At 36.2% G+C, this 20668-nt stretch overlaps 1 protein-coding gene across 1 annotated transcript; it reads right to left on the minus strand.

Moving 5' to 3' along the window:
• Positions 1-213: 213 nt before the first annotated feature.
• On the minus strand, positions 214-657 carry CT83 (cancer/testis antigen 83). The gene is made up of 2 exons (XM_036839312.1): positions 634-657; positions 214-411 (listed from the first exon to the last, which is right to left on the minus strand). Exons 1-2 carry the CDS (start codon positions 655-657, stop codon positions 214-216), a joined length of 222 nt encoding a protein of 73 aa, XP_036695207.1.
• Positions 658-20668: the final 20011 nt, after the last annotated feature.

A 20668-nucleotide genomic window follows, 5' to 3' on the forward strand; every position in this document is an offset into this window, starting at 1 on the left:
AAACTGACAAATGTCTGAATTTTGTATCTGACTTGGCATCCCCTCCCCTTTTAAATAATAATTCATTTGGTATAAACACATATAATCAAATGAATCCACTCAAAGTGCCTTTAATGATTGCCTCCAGTGTCATTACATTCTGTAGGCTTGTTAGCGGATTTCCGGTTAACTTAATGCACGATTTAAACCCTTAGTAACTAGGAATCGTTCCAATTAAGCCAGATTGTATTCCATGATGCTGAGGTTTACAAATAGTTTCCTCTGCATGGCTATCGAGTTTTGGAGATTAATATCCCATTGACTGTTGACTGAAAGACACTTATCAGTATTGCTCTTAGTTGACTGAGTAGAAGAGGATGATCTTACCAGCGCAAGAGAAGTCGAATTTGATGACATTTCACCAGTGTTTCTCTGTAAGGGAAGGAAATTATACATATGTAGTTTATTGAGTTTAGTAACATCCAAATACCGCCAAATAACATCCTTAGTCTTGGTTTACCAAAATGAACTGATTGTCCTCCCCCAAGATTAAAAATCTGTTGAATGAATGCACTGATTTGGAAATATGCCCTTCCCAAACACAGACTGAGAAAAAAAAAATTAAAGTAGCCTTTTAATGCCAAAATGCCATACCCTTGGCTTACATTTCTTGGGCATTCCAGTAGGTCTATACTTGGATCCTGTCTGATTCCTATCTAAAGGCACTTCACTTGGAACTTTAAATATCACCAGGAAACCCACATTTTGACCTTAATTACTTGTGAATGCCCCCAAAAGCTCTTATAAAGATGGCTGAAAAGGCAACTACAAGGGAGGAAGAGGCAAACAGAAACACATGTGGCAGTAGAAGCCAAAGAAGAGAGAAGGTACAGATTCTTAAAATGGGAGGTAGTGCTGGGGAGTGGGTGCTTTCTGCTGTACTTTTCAAGTGGGTGAAAAGCTGACCATAGCACTTAGTGACTTGGGGCTTTTTATAACATACTTCAGCTGTGGACCCGCTGGTCAATATGAGAGAAGCGTGCGGGGAAGGAGTCAACATCTGGGGCTCTTTCAAAAGAAAAAGGAATGAGGTGACCTCCCCCTTACTCTTATTTTACTATCTTTCTACTCTCTTAAACACGGCCCCTCCCCAGTCCATGTATTCATCGAGCTTCATCTAATTCCAATTGCTCTTGTACACTTTACCTGAAACAGGATTTTCCAGAAGGCGAACAGAACACAGCTCACTAGCAGGAACAGGAGACTCATGGCTCCTCTATGGCCTCTTCACTCTTCTCGGGCAGAGAAGCACTCGGCTGGCAGTTGGGAAGCAGGGGCTGCTAGCTGCCCAGACCACGGAAGCCGCTGACCAGTACGCTAAGCGCGCCGCACCGCCTGGTGCCACTGGGACGCGCGGCAGCGTCCAGCCTTATATACTGGAGAGGGCTTGTGACCTCACAATTGAGCACACGCAGCGGGGCGCTACTCACAACCTGATGACGTAACACCGGCTTTCAGGAAACCAGGCAGCGCCTACTAACCGCCCACCTGGTTACAGAGTTAGAGACGAGGGGAGAGTTTGGGATTTTCGGGAAGCTGAAACATGGTAGAAGTACAGACTCTAAATTGACTGGTTAAATACTAGATTTTAAAAATGCTCCCCCCTCCTTTTTTTTTTTGTTGAGATAAATTTATCTTTGCTGCCACCACTCCATTATTCATTTCAAAAACAAGTTCAAAAACGAAGTAGAAAGGCTGTAAAAGTAGTTACCTACAAATTGTGAGTCTTGGCCAAATACCTCCTCCCTAGCCCCGCTGCTATTTTAGGATTCACTCCAACCCTATTCACACTGGGATAGTTAATGTACATTTGTGTCACTGTACAGTTTAAAAAGTAATTCCAGGGTCATTCCTCCACATAGTTCTCACAATCATTTTGTGCTATACGTATTTTTAATACTGTGTCTACTTTTGGAAATGCAGAAACAGATTCAGGTGTTAAGTAAACTCATTTGAAACTAGTAGCAAAAGCACGACTTGAACCCACAGAGTATGAGTCCTGAGATAAACTCTCCCATTCCCTTACCTTCATCCCCATCCCCAGGACCTCTACCTACACTTGTGAGCCTCAAGTATTTACTATTCTCCACCCAAGGAATTGAACAGTATAATTGGATTAGATAATGAGAGGGGATAGATACAGGAATCATTGTACTAGACAAGTTAGAAGCGTTCAAGAAATTCAGGTAAATGTACAAAATGGCACTGAACTAAAACGCAGAACTAAAAGCAATAGCCAGGGTAATCTCAAGATGAGTGTCAAAGTGTAATCCACTAACCCTGCTTGGGGAATAACTCAAATCTTCATATAGACAGGAAGGAGAGGAATTACATGTATACATTTTTCATATCAAACTTATTTCCCAATTATGAGTTCAGAGCTTAAAGATTTATTTAACACGTATTTATTAAACTCCCACATAAAGGGTGGGCACTGTGCTGTATTCTGGGAATATGACTATGGGCAAAAATAAAGTCTCTGCTCACCTGGAATGTGCACTCTAGTGTGAGAGATAGACGTTAATCAATCAAATACTCACAGAAATAATGTAAAAGTATTAATGAGATAAGTGATAAGAAGTACATGATGGCACAGGAGCTTATAATAGGATATGAGATGTAAAGGAGAGTGAAGATCCTGGCTTTATGGCCTACTCAATTGGATGGATGGGAAATAACCAAGTATGGGGACGCTGATCGTGAATTTGGTGTTGGACATGTTGAGTTTGAGGTGACTTTGAAACATAAAATAATTGATCTCAGGGAAATAAGTGAAAACGTACATTTGGGAGGCATCTGCATATAAATGACAATTGAAGCTCTAGATGTGTAAGAAACTCCCTCATGTCAGTGTAGGGCGTACAAACTGAAAGAGAATTAAGAATAGAACACTGAAGGATTTAAATATTTAATAGTTGGGTGATAACGCTTCCTTTGGCATGTAATTGTGGTTATCTTAACATTTAATTTCTTATTTCATCAAATAAAATTGAGTAAAGGCCAGTAACATTGTCTCTAACAATAGAATTTTGAATTTTGATCTTACTGGTATCCAAGGGAGCACCTCAAAGATTTGGGAAAATAGTCTCATCATGCACATTGACTGTTGCTAACATTGACTTTTTTTGGGCATTTTTAAAATTGTCATAAAGTATATAAAACATAGAACTTAACATTTTAACCAATTTTAAGTGTACAGTTCTGTGGCAGTAGGTACATTTGCATTGTTGTGCAACCATCACCACCATCCATCTCCAAAACTTTTTCATCTTTCCCAATTGAAAATCTGTACTCATTAAACACTAGCTTCCTATTCTCACCTCCACACATGCCCTGGAAACCACCATTCTACTCTCTGTCTCTATGAATTTGACTATACTAGGTACCTTATATAAGTGGAATTACACAACATTTGTTGCGTTGTGACTGGTTTATTTCACTTAGCATAATGTCTTCAAGGTTCATCCATGTTGTAGCCCTTGTCAGAATTTCCTTCCTTTTAAAGCTGAATAATATTTCACTGCAACAATAACTTAAACAAAAAGAGTTGATTAAAAGACAAGCAATTCAGTGTGGGCACGGGAGATTCATAAACGTATTAGGAACCCTGGTCTGTTACATTCTGTTGCTTTGTCATCTTCAACATACATCTTCCACCTCATGGTCCAAGTTGTTGCTGAACTGTTCTGTTACCAGGCTGGTGGAAAACGTGAGAAGGACGTGCCTCCTTTCTTTTAAGGACATTTCCCCAAAGTTGCACATGATACTATCACTTTCATTTTACTGGCCAGAATGTAGATACATGGCCAAATCTAGCTGCAAAGGAGGCCAAGAAATACAGTATTTATTCTGGGTACTGATAAGCCCAATCAACATTTATGGTTATGCTACTGAGAAAGAGAGGATGAGGAATTATTGAAGGATGTCTATCAATCTCTGTGACATCTTCTAGAGGAGGGGATTTAGAATTTGTCTCAGGATACCAACCATCCTTGCACCCATAAGACGCACATGAACTCCATCATTTGTAAGGGCTTGGCTGATATTTGAAGATTAGGGAAAATGAAGGGGGAGGACAGCAATCTGGCTTGTTCAGAATTCCACCCATCTACATCTTCCACCTTGCTTTAATTGAAATTGTCTAAAAATGGTTCTTCCCTTCCAATTGTTGTTCTTCGAGAACAAGTTCCGAGTAGATCACACCTATTCAAGGCCACGTGACTGGGCCTACTGCACTAACCATTTATATGTTGATACTTTTTCCTATTAACTGACATAATTTTGTGCTGATTGCTGTAAAAACAGAAGAACATAAAACGTTTATTTTATGAAATTCAATTAGGACATATTTTAGAGAAACTAAACAAAAATGAACTAAGAAACATATGTTGAATTTTTTCTTTCTGATCATGCCTTCTCTAGTCACATATTTCATCAACAGAGGGCATTGTAGGTTTATTTCATTTTTTTTGGTTGCTCTGTACTTTTCAATTACAGCTTCCTTTCATTTGGAATTGCACCATATTATCCAGGGCCAAATAAATAAGTGGTATGTTGTATTTGTTAAATATAGCACAGATCATTGATCTGTGACACCATAATCCAGACTTCACTACATATAAATTGCCATAGAATTTTGCTGAAAACATGCCCTTTCAAATTAATCATATTTGAGTCAAAATTACTAGACCATATTTCTTTTATTTGAAAAGAAAAAGGCTAAAGACTGTGTATGTTATGATCAACCCTAACTTGAGACATTTTTTGTTCCTCTACCCCCATATCACCTCTGATGCTGTAATATAGGGAAAATAAAAAGATTATATAATCTGAATGATGATGCTTAAATCTGATATTTTATTTTCAGTGGCATTGTTTTACTTTAAGTGACATTTAGAGCTTATTTTAAGTGACCTTTAGAGCCGTAATATGTTCTGGAAAGTATTAAGGGACTTGGAAGAAAAATTGCTTTTAGCTTTTTTACTAAGAGAATGAGCTACAGTGTCCATCTCAAATTGAGACTTTAACAATTCATTATGTTTGTCACTGAAACTTTGAAATGCCAACCTGAAAATTGTATTAAAATATAATTTGCAGCTTTTTTTATAACTTGTAATAATGGAAAATATGATAATTGTTCTTAATGTCAGTGAGAAATTTAAGTACAATACATGATTTTTCTAGTAATACATATAGTTGAGTTGTCTAAAATAAACCAGTGTTTTTTTTTGAGGGGTGGTATGTGTGTGTGTGTAAGTGACGCCCTAGAAGAGCTTTATAGAGCAAAACACGGGATAAATCAGGAAAAAGAAACCTTCCAAACAACTCTACCAAAGGTCCGGGAGACTATTCATTACTTTCCATTTATTCAACAAACGTTTACTGAATACCAGGCACTGTTCTAGAACAGTAGGGATATAGTTGTGAACAAAACAGACAAAAATCTTCCTTGCAGCTTATATTCTATTGGGAAGCTATATTCAAATTCCCAGACTGATTATTTACGGGTTTTTTTTTTTTTCAGATTTTCATGTAATATTTAATTAGCCAGTAATTTAAAAAGTCAGATCTTGGCAAAAGAGGGAAGGCTCCCTAAAGCATTTTTTGAAGCTAACATAACCCTGACATAAAATCTTGCCAAATATAGCACAGAGAATTTAAAGACCGATTCTCTTAAAATGAAAAAAATCTAAAATAAAGCACTAAGCAAATAAAATATGGACAATATTTAAAAAATAATATCACCAAATATAATTTATTTCAGAATGTTAGGATGACAACATTAGGAAATCTCTTAGTATATCATTTCCATAGGTCAAAAAAAAAAAAAAAAAAAGACGATATTATAAGACTATCTCAATAGACATCCAAAAGAGGCATTTACTAAATTTCAATACCCATTTCTGGATTAACAAAACTAAACATTAATTTTTTAAAAGCCTGGGCATGAAAGAATAGGTCCTTAATATTATGATATTGAGATGAAAACAATAACCAACAACATCTGTAACAACAACACACTGGAGACATTATAATCAACATCAAGAAAAAGACAACTGTGCTCCATCACTATAATCATTTAATAATGGTATAGAAATTCCAGTGAATGCAGTAAGAAATACCTGCATAGAAAATCTAAAAGATTCTACATAAAAAATCTTAGATCTAATGAGTTTAGTAAAGTGCCTGGATGCAAAGTAAATGAACAGATTAAAGAGCTTTCTTATATACTGGTAATAACTAGTTAGAAAATATAGTAGGAAAACAAGACCACTTACAATGACAATATAATATACAAAATACCCAGAAAAAAAAAATTGGCTGAAGAAAATTACAAAACTTTACTGGGAGAGATACAAGATTTACATAAATGTAGAAGAATAACATGTTCCTGGATAGGAAGACTAAACAATATAAACATGCCAAGTTTTCAAAAATTCAGATGTAATTTTACTGTAATTCAGATCAAAATCTCAAGAGGATTTTTGAAACTTGAGAAAATGCTTTTAACATTCATCTGGAAGTTTTAAAATATAAGACAGCCAAGAAATTTTTGAAGAGCAAAAATAAAGAGAAGATACTTGCTTATATAAAAATGCATTAAAGAAACACTTTTTAAAACAATGTGGTGTTAGAACGGGAATATGTCGACATGGAAAGAGACTGGAAATCTCAGAACAAAGATGAATATTCTAGTAGAAAATTGGTAAGAACATAAAAAAAGAAGTAAAACAATTGACAAAAAATTATAATACTAATAATGCTCAGTCTAGCAATCAAAGAAATAAAAGTTAAAGTGAGGTGTATATATTGATATTTGACTAATATTTTAAAGAAACTAATCCTCGATGATGATAAATGTGGATACTCATTCTTCTTTTTCCATTCATGGTTGTTTTCATATCTTGGCTATTGTATATAATGCTGCAATGAACATAGGGGTGCATATTGCAAATCAAACCCACAATGAGATATCACCTCATATCTGTCAGAATGGCTATCATCAAAGAAACAACAAATAACAAATACTGGCGAGAATTGGAGAGAAGGGAACCCTCACGCACTATTGATAAGAATGTAAATTGGTGCAGACACTATGGGAAACAGAATGGAGGGTCCTCAAAAAATTAAGACTAGAGGTACTATATGATCCTTTCATATGTTTATTGACTATTCATATTCCTCCTCTGTGAATTACTTGTCCATATTCTTTGACCATCTTTTAACAAGTTTTTTAAAAAAACAAATATATAGGAGTTCTTTGTGGATTCTTGACCCCCGCCAACCTGGTTTTGGTTATACATGTTGGAAATGTCTTCTCCCAGTTGTATCTTCTAATTTTACCTTGTCTTTTGTCATATGGAAAAATTTAAATTATTGCATACTAAAATTTTGATATTTTACTGTATAGTTTTAGCTTTGGGTTCTTGTATGAGAAAGCCACTGACACCCACAAATCATACAGATAGTCCTCTACGTTTTCTCCAATAGTTTTTTTTTTCATATTTGGTTTTTACATCCACTGGGAATTGATTTTTATTATTATGTGATGTTGGGTTCCAATTTTATTTTTCTTCATATATACTCAATTGAACCAACACCATTTAGTGGAAAGCTTGTATTCTCCTAATTTTGACATCATCTCTATTATATGCTAATTTTTCATATATGTACAAATGTATGCATATACACTTGGCTTCATTTCAGTTTCATTAGTCTGAAGGCTCCATCAACATAACGCTGTTTTAATTACTATAGTTGTATAGTAAATTCTTATATGTAGTATTTTTGTGATTATTTAATTCTAAATATATAACCGTTTCCTTTATGATTTCTTCTTTGAACCATTGATTAAGAAAAAATTGTTCTTTTTTTTTACAAATCCGTGCTTTCATCATGGTTTTCATTTATTTTTATAATCTCTATAATCATTTTAGATATTTATAGTTGCTTTTCTATTGTTCTATTACTGTATTGTGTTTGGAGAATGAAATCAGTCATTTAGCATAGCTTTTCTTTATGGTCTAGTAATTTTTTAAAGGAAACTTTAAACTTTAGAATAGCTATACATTCATAGAAAAATTGCAAAGCTAGTACAAAGAGTTCACATATATCCATACCCTTATTATTAACATCTTACATTAGTATGGTAAATCTGCCACAATCAATGAACTAATATTGGTACATTATTTTAAACTAAACTCCATACTTTATTCAGATTTCCTCAGTTTTTTTTTTTTAATCTAATGTTCTTTTTCTATTCTAGGATCACATCCAGGAAATACAATACATTTAGCTATCATGTCTCCTTACGCTCCTCTAGGCTCTCAGGTATTTTGTAGAATGTCCCTTAATTGCGGTTTCTACTGGTGTCCTTATTTTACCATTCTGAGTGAAATATTGAAATAGTACCTCCCTTTATGTCCCTTTTCCCTCCCTGTTTTGTAATATAGTTGTCTTAAATATTTCTTCTACATACATTTAAAACCACATCAAACAGTTTTACTTTGTTTTTTAAACCATCAAATATAATTTAGAAAACTCAGGAGAAGAAGAAAAGCATATTGTATTCACCCATATTTTTGCTTGCCATGCTCTTTCTTACTTCCTGATGTTCCAAGGTTCTTTCTTTTATTGTTTCCCTTTGGTTTAGAGGAATCCTTTTAGCCATTCTTTTACAGTATGTTTGTTGGCAAGAAATTCTCTTAGTTTTTCTCTCATCTGAGAATGTCTTGATTTTCCCTTTGTTACTGAAGGGTATTTTTGCTGGATATACATTTATGGGGTTGCCAATTTTTTCCTTTTAGTTAATTCAACATCTCTGTCTATCCTCTTGGACTTGGCATTTACTGACTGTCTATTCTTGTTCTGTTTGGGATCTTCCAGCTTCTTAGTATGATGAGTGACTTTCTATTGAAATTTGGACATTTTCATATTATGAGATTCTGGGTAGCACTGAAACCTTCAGGATTTTTTGCTGATTTTCTCTTTTCTCTGACAATGCTCTGGCAGTGAAAGAAGAGATGCTGCCTCATTACTGTCAGTTTGAGTAGAAGTAAAGATTCCCAACTTGGCTTCCATTGACATCTGAGTGTTGAAGAAGGGTGAACTCATTTCTGCTGTTAGGAGTGGACTTCCAGCTCCCCACATGGTCTCCACTGACACCATGGTAGGGGTGACTTCACTGCATCTCCGTAATGGTAAAAGTCCTGACTCTCCACTAGACCTCCTTTGACACAACCTCAGCAGGGAGGGGATACAGCGCCTCATTAATGGTGGGTGGGAAGTAAGCTCAGGACCCCCATGTAGTATCCACTGACGCCATGGGGATGGGATTCGTTGCAGGGATTGGTGTTGAAAGTCCCTGTTTTCTATTTGACTTTCTCTGAGCCACCTAATCAGGGGTGTTGGAGAGCCTTATTACAGCCTTGTGAGCATAGATGTCTAGGTTCCCCATTTGGCCTTTGCCATCATGGGTAGGGGTCGGGTCACATTTTTTTTCTGTGGTGTCTTAGTGTAGTAGTTAGGTTCTAAGATGAGGATCAGAGCCCACTGTTTCTATTGTCTGGAAAGCACAGTCTCTACAAAATGTCAGATGATGCTTTAGACACATACATTCTACAGGTTTTGCACAGTTCATTATTTTTTCCATGAAAGCCTGCTCTGGACAGAAGAGGTTAAGGTGGATCCAATGAAGATATGGTGAAAGCCCTGACCGAAGTCACATAAATTTGAAAGGAACTGCTGTCCTCTAGTCTCCACATTAATCTAGCCCGGTAACTATTGGAAGATAAACTGAATGTGAAAAGTGGTTTAAAATATAGGTATTTTTTGTTTGTTTTTTTGTCCATTTTTTTGGGAATATTTTGTTTTATACAGCAGGTTCTTATTAGTTATCTATTTTATACATATTAGTGCATATATGTCAATCCCAATCTCCCAATTCATCCCACCACCACCACCACCCCCACCCCCCCAAATTCCCCCCTTGGTGTCCATATGTTTGTTTCTACATCTGTGTCTGTATTTCTGCCTTGCACACCAGTTCATCTGTACCGTTTTTCTAGATTCCAAATATATGCGTTAATATACAATATTTGTTTTTCCCTTTCTGACTTACTTCACTCTGTATGACAGTCTCTAGGTCCATCCACGTCTCTACAAATAATTCAATTTCATTTCTTTTTATGGCTGAGTAATATTCCATTGTATATATGTACCACACCTTCTTTATCCATTCTTCTGTCGATGGGCATTTAGATTGCTTCCATGACCTGGCTATTGTAAATAGTGCTGCAATGAACATTGAGGTGCATGTGTCTTTTTGAATTATGGTTTTCTCTGGGTACATGCCCAGTAGTGGGATTGCTGGGTCATATGGTAATTCTATTTTTAGTTTTTTAAGGAACCTCCATACTGTGCTCCATAGTGGCTGTATCAATTTACATTCCTACCAACAGTTTTTGACTGAAGAGAAAAACTATTTCTTTTTTTTTTAAATGACTTTATTTATTTATTTATTTATTTTTGGCTGTGTTGGGTCTTTGTTCTTGCTCATGGGCTTTCTCTAGTTGCGGTGAGTCGGGGGCTACTCTTCTTTGTGGTGCGCATGCTTCTCATTGCGGTGGCTTCTCTTGTTGTGGAGCACAGGCTCTAGGCGCGAGAGCTTCAGTAGTTGTGGCACACAAGCTCAGTTGTTGTGGTGCACGGGCTAGTTGCTCTGAGGCATGTGGGATCTTCCCGGACCAGGGATCAAACCTGTGTCCCGTGCATTGGCAGGCAGATTCTTAACCACTGCACCACCAGGAAAGCCCCGAAAAACTATTTCAACTAAATTGAAGTCATTTCTATTGAAAAAATATTCCTGCTTATGATTATTACTGAATTTTATATGTGTTTTTAGATGCCAGTTCTTATGTTTTGCTTTATTTATTCAGCTTCAGGAAATGACTGTGGCCAACTGTATACAGAGAAATAGAAATTGCACCTTGAAATAAGCTAGACTTTTTCTTTCCCATTACATCATATTTATTTCCTGGTCTCTTTTAGTCCTAAAGCTGGTAATGGGGACTTTTATTCTGGACTCTATTTTAATATCAGTCTATAGTACACTGGACTTGGTATCATACTGTTATTATTGTTCCTTGAATTTTACTCTAAATTATATTATAATAATTCAGTAGAAAGTGTATTAAAATTGTACTCAAAAAAAGAGTAGTCAAGTTTTAAGAAATAAAGAGTGAATGAAATTCTACAAATTGATAAGAAAATATGGTGGGATTGAATGCTGAACAAAAATCTATAAGCCTCCAAAGATAGTAACAAAACTATCCTTTTAGCAGGTTATTACTTAAATTTACCTATGAGTTTTGACTGTTCATTTCTACCTTTTTTGAATCAACTTTACCAAAGTTTAGAGATGTATTTGAATATACAATTTTAAGTTTTTGCTTTTAGTAATATTATGTGCACGTGTGTGTACATTAGAAATAACAAATGCCCTTTCTCCTTCCCCCAGAATCTAGTCACATTGACTTGATAGTTAAATTTAAAAAATTTTAAGCTCCCTGAAGGACTTTTCAGCCTATCTGTGACTCTACATATTTCTCTAGTTCTCAGGTAGGAACAGTTACATTGTAGAAAGAGAATAGATTTTTCTAGTCAGAAAATTAGTATTCAAATCCTCTTTGTTTCAATTATAATCTTCATAACCTGAGGCCAGTTATTTCATATCACTAGAACTCAATTTCCACATCCATAAAGTGGGAGAATTTTTACATCTGCTTACAGAGTCCTCTAATTAGGCCTGGCCAGGTTTTTTTTTTAACATCTTTATTGGAGTATAATTGCTTTACAATTGTGTGTTAGTTTCTGCTGTATAACATAGTGAATCAACTATACATATACATATATCCCCATATCTCCTCCCTCTTGCATCTCCCTCCCACCCCTCTAGGTGGACACAAAGCACCGAGCTGATCTCCCTGTGCTATGCGGTTGCTTCCCACTGGCTATCTATTTTACATTTGATAGTGTATATATGTCCATACCACTCTCTCACTTCGTCCCAGCTTACCCTTCCCCCTCCCTGTGTCCTCAAGTCCATTCTCTGTGTCTGCGTCTTTATTCCTGTCCTGTCCCTAGGTTCCTCAGAACCATTTTTTTTTTTTTTTTTTTTTTTTGCAGATTCCATATATATGTGTTAGCATACGGTATTTGTTTTTCCCTTTCTGACTTACTTCACTCTGTATGACAGTCTCTAGGTCCATCCACCTCACTACAAATAACTCAATTTCGTTTCTTTTTATGGCTGAGTAATATAACATTGTATATATGTGCCACATCTTCTTTATCCATTCATCTGTCGATGGACACTTAGGTTGTTTCCATGTCCTGGCTATTGTAAATAGAGCTGCAATGAACATTGTGGTACATGACTCTTTTTGAATTATGGTTTTCTCAGGGTACATGCCCAGTGGTGGGATTGCTGGGTCATATGGTAGTTCTGTTTTTAGTTTTTAAAGGAACCTCCATACTGTTCTTCATAGGGACTGTATCAATTCACATTCCCACCAACAGTGCAAGAGGGTTCCCTTTTCTCCACACCCTCTCCAGCATTTATTCTTTGTAGATGTTCTGATGATGCCCATTCTAACCAGTGTGAGGTGATACCTCCTTGTAGTTTGGATTTGCATTTCTCTAATGATTAGTGATGTTGAGCATTCTTTCATGTGTTTGTTGGCAACCTGTCTATCTTCTTTGGAGAAATGTCTGTTTTGGTCTTCTGCCCATTTTTGGATTAGGTTGTTTGTTTTTTTGATATTGAGTTGCATGAGCTGCTTGTATATTTTGGAGATTAATCCTTTGTCAGTTGCTTTGTTTGCAAATATTTTCTCCCATTCTGAGGGTTGTCTTTTCATCTTGTTTATGGTTTCCTTTGCTGTGCAAAAGCTTTTAAGTTTCATTAGGTCCCATGTGTTTATTTTTGTTTTTATTTCCATTTCTCTAGGAGCTGGGTCAAAAAGGATCTTGCTGTGATTTATGTCATAGAGTGTTCTTCCTAAGTTTTCCTCTAAGAGTTTTATAGTGTCTGGCCTTACATTTAGGTCTTTAATCCATTTGGATTTATTTTTGTGTATGGTGTTAGGAAGTGTTCTAATTTCATTCTTTTACATGTAGCTGTCCAGTTTTCCTAGCACCACTTATTGAAGAGGTTGTCTTTTCTCCATTGTATATTCTTGCCTCCTTTATCAAAGATAAGGTGACCATATATGTGTGGGTTTATCTCTTGGCTTTCTATCCTGTTCCACTGATCTATTTTTCTGTTTTTGTGCCAGTACCATACTGTCTTGATTACTGTAGCTTTGTAGTATAGTCTGAAGTCTGGGAGCCTGATTCCTCCAGCTCTGTTTGTCTTTCTCAAGATTACTTTGGCTATTCGGGGTCTTTTGTGTTTCCATACAAATTGTGAAATTTTTTTGTTCTAGTTCTGTGAAAAATGCCATTGGTAGTTTGATAGGGATTGCATTGAACCTGTAGATTGCTTTGGGTAGTAGAGCCATTTTCACAATGTTGATTCTTCTAATCCAAGAACATGGTATATCTCTCCATCTATTTGTATCATCTTTAATTTCTTTCATCAGTGTCTTATACTTTTCTGCATACAGGTCTTTTGTCTGCTTAGGTAGGTTTATTCCTAGGTATTTTATTCTTTTTGTTGCAATGGTAAATGGGAGTGTTTCCTTAATTTCTCTTTCAGATTTTTCATCATTAGTATATAGGAATGCAAGAGATTTCTGTGCATTAATTTTGTATCCTGCTACTTTACCAAATTCACTGATTAAATCTAGTAGTTTTCTGGTAGCCTCTTTAGGATTCTCTATGTATAGCATCATGTCATTTGCAAATAGTGACTGTTTTACTTCTTCTTTTCCAATTTGGATTCCTTTTATTTCTTTTTCTTCTCTGATTGCTGTGGGTAAAACTTCCAAAACTATGTTGAATAATAGTGGTGAAAGTGGTAGGCCTGGCTCTTTTTATAAGCAAAGCATCTGTCTAATTTGTCACATGATTTGAGGGATTCAATGATAATTATCCCTAAATATTTCTTCCATGGATATAGGTGTAGTATTTAAAATTTCCATATTATATATACATACGAGCTATTGAAGGTTTATTTAAAAATGTACATTTTTCTGAACAAGGTAAAATTCTGAGGCCATTATTAGGTAGTAAAAGTTGATGAAAAATTTTTTCTGTCCCCTAAAACCTTGATATTCAGAGTGCTGTCCCCAAAGTAGCAGGTGTGGGCTTCACCAAGGAGCTCGTTAGAAATGTAGGCCCCAACCCAGCCCTACTGTATAAGAATTAGCATTATAACAATATACCAGTGAGTCATATGCACATTAAAGTTTGAGAAGCACTTATCTGAATGACTTCTGGAGAAATGGGATTTCTTTCGAGATGAGAAAGTGGTTCAAGTCTGGGCAGGAAAGAAGACGATTACCATAGTAGAGGGAGTGAACATTCAGATGATAGCAGGAAGACAAATACCAACAAGAGAAGACAGAAAGAGGGTTCCAGAAGGGACATGCAACCTATTTCCCAACCCCTAAAGGGATGTATCCTTCAGGACAAAGAGAATTGGTAAACTGAAGAAAGAAAAAGAAAAAACAGTGAGAATGACAGAGAGAGTGCTCCAAGTGCTACGGGGACAATTTTCATTTTTATTTAAATCTTTATCAGTTCAAAAGAACAATTTCTTCTAGGCTAGTAAAACATCCTAGAGGCCTTGGAACCATGAGCAAATTTACATGTTAGTTCACGTTCATCCTACAAAGCATAAAATGCCTGATAACTTCTGGTACATAAATCTAACACATATTCTACTCTAAAGCCTTATTCCTGAAAACCCATTGGCTTTGAGCCCACTTATGAAAAGGTACTTGATTTCATCCAGTCAATGAGACCTATGTCTTTGTATAAATCAAAATCTTTCTGAAGTTTTAATAATCATTCCACTAATTGTATAGCAGGGCCATTTATTTTTTCTTTTTTGAATTTTAGTCCACAACGTGAATTAATTCGTTGGATGAGAACACAAGTTAAAAATAACCAGACTTTGGCTGTGACCTCTGGAAGGAAGTGCCAAGAAGTTTCTGCTCCAATGCTGTTTTCTCAGTGATTCACAGCATGGCATCAGCAGCATTGCTTCTGGAGAAGGCATATCATCTCGTTTGCTATTTGAAAAATGGATGAATTAGAAGTCAGACTGTGAGGTAAAATTGAGTGAATGACAAAAAGGACTTGGGATTTTTTTATTAATGAAAATAGTGTATATTGAAACCATATGAGTTCATATATCCATATGTCTAATACCTATAGCTATATTTACTTTTATGGAAAACATTGGTTGGCAATGTATATTTTAATAGCTTTGTAGTTAAGGAGGAGATGTTCTGATAACAGTATATTCACAGGTAATCTTACTCTTTGCAGAATAGTAAAACTTGTTTCATTTTTTCAGCAAATATACCCTGTATCACTTGCTTTACCCAAAGAACTAAGCTAAGCATTATGGTGGTTACAGATTGTCTTAGAAAAAGACTTTATGCGATTATGGTCTAGTAGGGGAGACAAGACATTCTAATACAATGCATAATTGCTATAAACAAAATGTTTCTGGAGCTCTCAAGAGAGTGGGAAATCAATTCCATCTTAGGAGAAGTCCCAAAGCCCAGTGGAGGAAGTGGCCTTGGAATAAAACCTTCAAAAACAAGGATTGGCAGACGTGTGAGGCGAATGCATTCTAAGCAGAGAGAACAGTACAGTATATACAAATAAACAGGAAAGGAAGATGGTATTTAAGGAATTGCTATAGTCTTGTTTATGTGTAGGGCAGCAGAGGGAGATAGGACTGGGAAGCTGTGTTGAGAAGATGGTTTTCAAACAACTCTACACATCAAAATCTTCTGGAGAGCTTTTGGTAATATCAAATTCCTGGGCCCCACCCTAAGAGTTTTTGATTCAAGAGGTCTGGGATGGGGATCCCAGAAAGTTTTCTATTGGAAAAGGTCTCCCAGGTGATCCGAGGTCCACTGTGTTGAAATCACGGAGTTAGGGACAGATTGCAAAGGTAGGCACTGAGGTAATTTAAGAAACATTACTCTGGCCTCAATGATTAGAAAGGATTGGAGAGTGGAAAGGGTACAGGCAGGATCAAAGATTGAACACTGAGGTAATAGTCCAGCTGTAAGACAATAGCCAATAACTGGGCAGCAACAATGGAAATGTAAAGAAAAGCCAAGATGTGTGAGATATTGCTCTGAAGAAGGATAGGATATAGGGACTGAATGGGGGTAAGAGAAGCCCAGGAAGAAGGTTAGATCAATGATGATTGTGAAATTCAAGTTTAGGTGACTGAATGAACAGGAATACCATTATCCAACTCAGAATATAAAAATTAAGTGATGCTTAATGTGTCACTTATGTGTCATTATGAAGAGATAACCTAATAAAAAGCATTTCTTGACACCCATGACTTTAGGTTAATCTCCCTATTATACAGTTTCATAGCACCCTGTACCTTTCCTTGTAGCATGTCTTAAAGTGTAATTTCATATTAATTTGCATGGCACTTTGATTAATATCTACGTGCCCTATTAGACCACCAAGTCCACGAGGGCAGGGAAACACGATACCTGGAAAATCATAGGAACTCAGTGCATTTTTAGTTGATTCAATTTTTCTACATGAGTGGTTGAATAGACAAAAAAAATGAACTTTTCAGTAACTCATTAAGTTCAGTAGTATATATTACTGGTACAAAAATATTTACATATGAAGGATTAAATGGTAACCGTACATATTTTTATTCCAAGTATTTCATAATACATAGTGGTAAAATTATGCATTTTCTCTCACGTTACGGGGACAAAAAGTTGAGTAAACTAGTTTTGATGAAAGACTCTTTAGATGAGTTTATGTATGCTTACTTGAACAAGAAAAATTCCAAACATTTTAGAAGCTCCATCTATCTGTTTAGTTATTGTAAGAAAAGTATGTGCACAATAGATTTGCTTTTATAATTCAAGGTCATAGCATATGATTCTATGTGAATTTTGGAAATTCCAGGTTGCCTTTTTATAAAATAAAACAAAATTACATAATGAACCCACTCTTCATTAAACCATAAGGATTTGGGTCTGTACACTACTGCATCCTGCATGATCTAAAATAAAAATAACCCAGAGGAAATTTACAGAGATAAAGTTCTTTTTTTGTTCAAGATCTGCCCAATCTTCTGTCTTACTTTTGAATAATAATGCTCCATTGATCTTCTTCCTCATTTTACTCAGAAGAAATGGAAGCTAAAAGGATTAAAAGACTTGATGAAGATTCTACATTTAGTTAGTGCCAGAACTAGACAATTAGGGATAATATTTATCGAATGTGTCTTGCATGTGACAACACTTTAAACATATTTCTATTTAAATGTCACAACTCCACTACATGATAGGCGCTATCCCATTTTTATAGACAAAATATTGAGGCTCAGGATAATGCACTTTTCCTATGCCATATAGTAAGTTGTGGAGTGTTGATCTATTTGATTTCAAACCCCATGTTTTTTTCCCCACAATGCTTTATTTTCAATTAAATAGCAAAACTAGAATTAAATAAACCAGGCACTGCATTGTAGAGCCAGTAATATTTTATAATTATGATTATTTGGCAAATTAAGGCAACAGACCAGGTAGAATGGCAAAAATAAGCTACCTCTATTTATATTATAATTACAGTATTCTCCCTTATCCAGAAATCACTTATCCAGAAATAATTAGTTATATGAAAAAGGTCAAAAAGCTAACAAAATTAACATTTGTGCGATTTTTAAAACTGAAATATAGTTGATGCACAATATTACGTGAGTTTCAGGTGTACTATATAGTGACTTGACATTTACATACATTATGAAATGATGACCACAATAAGTCTAGTAACCATCTGTCCCTCTACAAAGTTATTACAATATTATTGACCATATTCCTTATGCTGTATATTACCTCCCTGTGGCTTATCTATTTTATAACTGGAGGTTTGTACTTCTTCATCCCCTTCACCTATTTTACCCCACCACCCCTCTCCCTTCTGGCAACCACCCTTTTGTTCTCTGTATCTGTGAGTCTGTTTTCATTTTGTTTTGTTCGTTTTGTTTACTAGAATCCACAGTACTTGTCTATATATATATATATCATATATATATATATGACATATATATGAGACATACTTTCTATAAATATAAAGACATATATATATCTTTATACAGTCACCTAAACCCCATGCTTCTTTACAGCATGCTGTGTCCTAATTCTGCTGATTTCCATTACGGTGTTCCATACTGATATCTTTCTGGGAAACACAGAACAATTTCAGCAGGAACATTTTCATCCAACTGTAAGCAGAATGGGAACTTACGTGATTATTGACAAGGTTGAGGAGACAATGTAGGTGTCATCTGAGTGACATGCAGCGCTGACTCAGCAAGACCAGACCTAAAAGAGGCAGAAAAATGTAGCTCTGGGTAGACAGAGCATAACAAGAGTCATCATACAATTAGGGAAAAGTAGACTGGAAGTTGGCAGATGAGTTGGAAAAGGGCAATTGTGGGTCACCAAGGATGACTTGGTCTTCTTTGTAATTTTTGTCCTGTTCTTTTTTCCAGATTCCTTTCTTTTTTTAATTGTTGTGAAATATACAACATGAAATTCACCATTTCAAAGTGTAAAATTCAATGGTGTTTAGTACATTCACAATGTTGTACAACCAACACTACTATCTAGTTCTAGAACTTCATCATCTTAAAAGAAAAATTCATACCCATTAAGCATAGATTCCTTTCTTTTTAAAGTCAAGTTAGAGAGCAGCAGTTCAGGCTGGGATAAAAGCATTTAGCTGTAAAATAGCAAGCTTTCTGCTGAAAAAATATCAGGACCATCTCCAAGTTTCCCAGTCATTCAGTTTCTTCCCTCTGCTGCAATGTTCAGGGTGGACCTATCTCTTGAAATCCAGCCCTTAGATCAAAGGCAGCCATCAGAGAAACCATTCTCTATGGTCAGTCCATAGGCATAGACTGACAGCAGGAATTTAATAAACCAAGTTGGTTACACACTCATTCTTGTCGTGAACAAAGAGAATACCATTCAGAACATGATATAAGACTCCGTTGGGATGGTGCACTTTGGTCATTAAGACCTCCCTTACCACCCATGCACATAAAAACCCTGACAAAACTTGGTATGTGTGGGAGGGGTGAGGAGGAATCTTTTGTAGTTATTGCTTCAAAGGAGAGAAGAGAAGTTTGTGATAAAATGTTAACACATGATTTAGTGTTTCTAGACAAAAAGAAATAAGGAAAGCACCTAAAATGTTGAAGAAATATTGCACAGCAGTGTACAAGTGGAACAAATGGAATGAAGACAGCATTGAATGAGGAAAGCTGAGGCGTTAGAGCTTAAGTCTTATAAAAAGCTTTATATAATGGGAGCTACAACATAGTCCACTGGAAGGTTTCTTGAATGGAACAGAGCAATCCCGCCTCCAATTGAAAGAGAAAAAGAAACTGATAATTGATTTTCTTCCCCAACAAGCAATGCTCCATTCACAGTAACTGGGCAGGGTATTGTCTGCAGAAACCCACCAGATGGTCTGAGGAGAGAGAGAGAATAAGCAAGATGATATGAGGGAATACAAGTCAGTCACTTTTATTGCAGCATTGCTTGGAGTTTGATGGGAATGGCAGACGGCAAGAGTTTTTTAGTATGCATTTGGTATCTTTCTTTTGGGAGCCAATTTATTTTGATATTTTACCTCAAACATCAAAATGATACACAGAACTGAAAGCTCTCAGCAGGCTTCCTTAGCTTGTCCCCAGAATGGGGTCAGATTCAATCTCCCAGCCTCTCAGGTTACAACTCATTAGAAGGGAGAACAAGACGACTAACAATTTGAGACAAATGGACCAAACATTTAAAAAGAATATTCAACCATTCTGCATACACTTCTTGGAAAGTTTCAGTAGGCAGAGGAGAGAATAATTTTGACTTTAACATGGCTTTAATACACTTTTCTTAATGGACAAAATAGTCTTAAATATTCTGCTTTTAGAATACCAGCAAGGAATGTACTTATATCTTCCCAGAAAGAATCATGATATAGGAATTGAGGTAGTCCTCAACTAAAGAAAACGGGTGGGCTCCAATATTTCATTGTATGTTGGTTGCTTAGAATTTGTAATACATTTTTCTTTAAAGACAATTTCCAGAATAAATACACAGGTCAACTTCCAAGCCCGGACTGTAACGCAAAACTAAGTGTGGGGCTTCCCTGGTGGCGCAGTGGTTGAGAGTCTGCCTGCCAATGCAGGGGACACGGGTTCGAGCCCTGGTCTGGGAAGATCCCACATGCCGCGGAGCAACTGGGCCCATGAGCCACAATTACTGAACCTGCGCGTCTGGAGCCTGTGCTCCGCAACAAGAGAGGTCCGCACACCGCGATGAAGAGTGGCCCCCGCTTGCCACAACTAGAGAAAGCCCTCGCACAGAAACGAAGACTCAACACAGCCATAAAT

This window comes from Balaenoptera musculus, chromosome X, assembly GCF_009873245.2.
Source record: "Balaenoptera musculus isolate JJ_BM4_2016_0621 chromosome X, mBalMus1.pri.v3, whole genome shotgun sequence".
NCBI classification, from domain to species: Eukaryota; Metazoa; Chordata; class Mammalia; order Artiodactyla; family Balaenopteridae; genus Balaenoptera; species Balaenoptera musculus.

Excerpts from the sequence above, each read along its gene's own strand:
- CT83 (XM_036839312.1), bottom strand. The coding sequence starts at position 657 with ATGCCCAAGAAATGTAAGCCAAGG. Across the intron at positions 412-633 it reads CCAAGAAATGTAAGCCAAGG|AGAAACACTGGTGAAATGTC; the intron begins GTATGGCATTTT and ends CTTCCCTTACAG.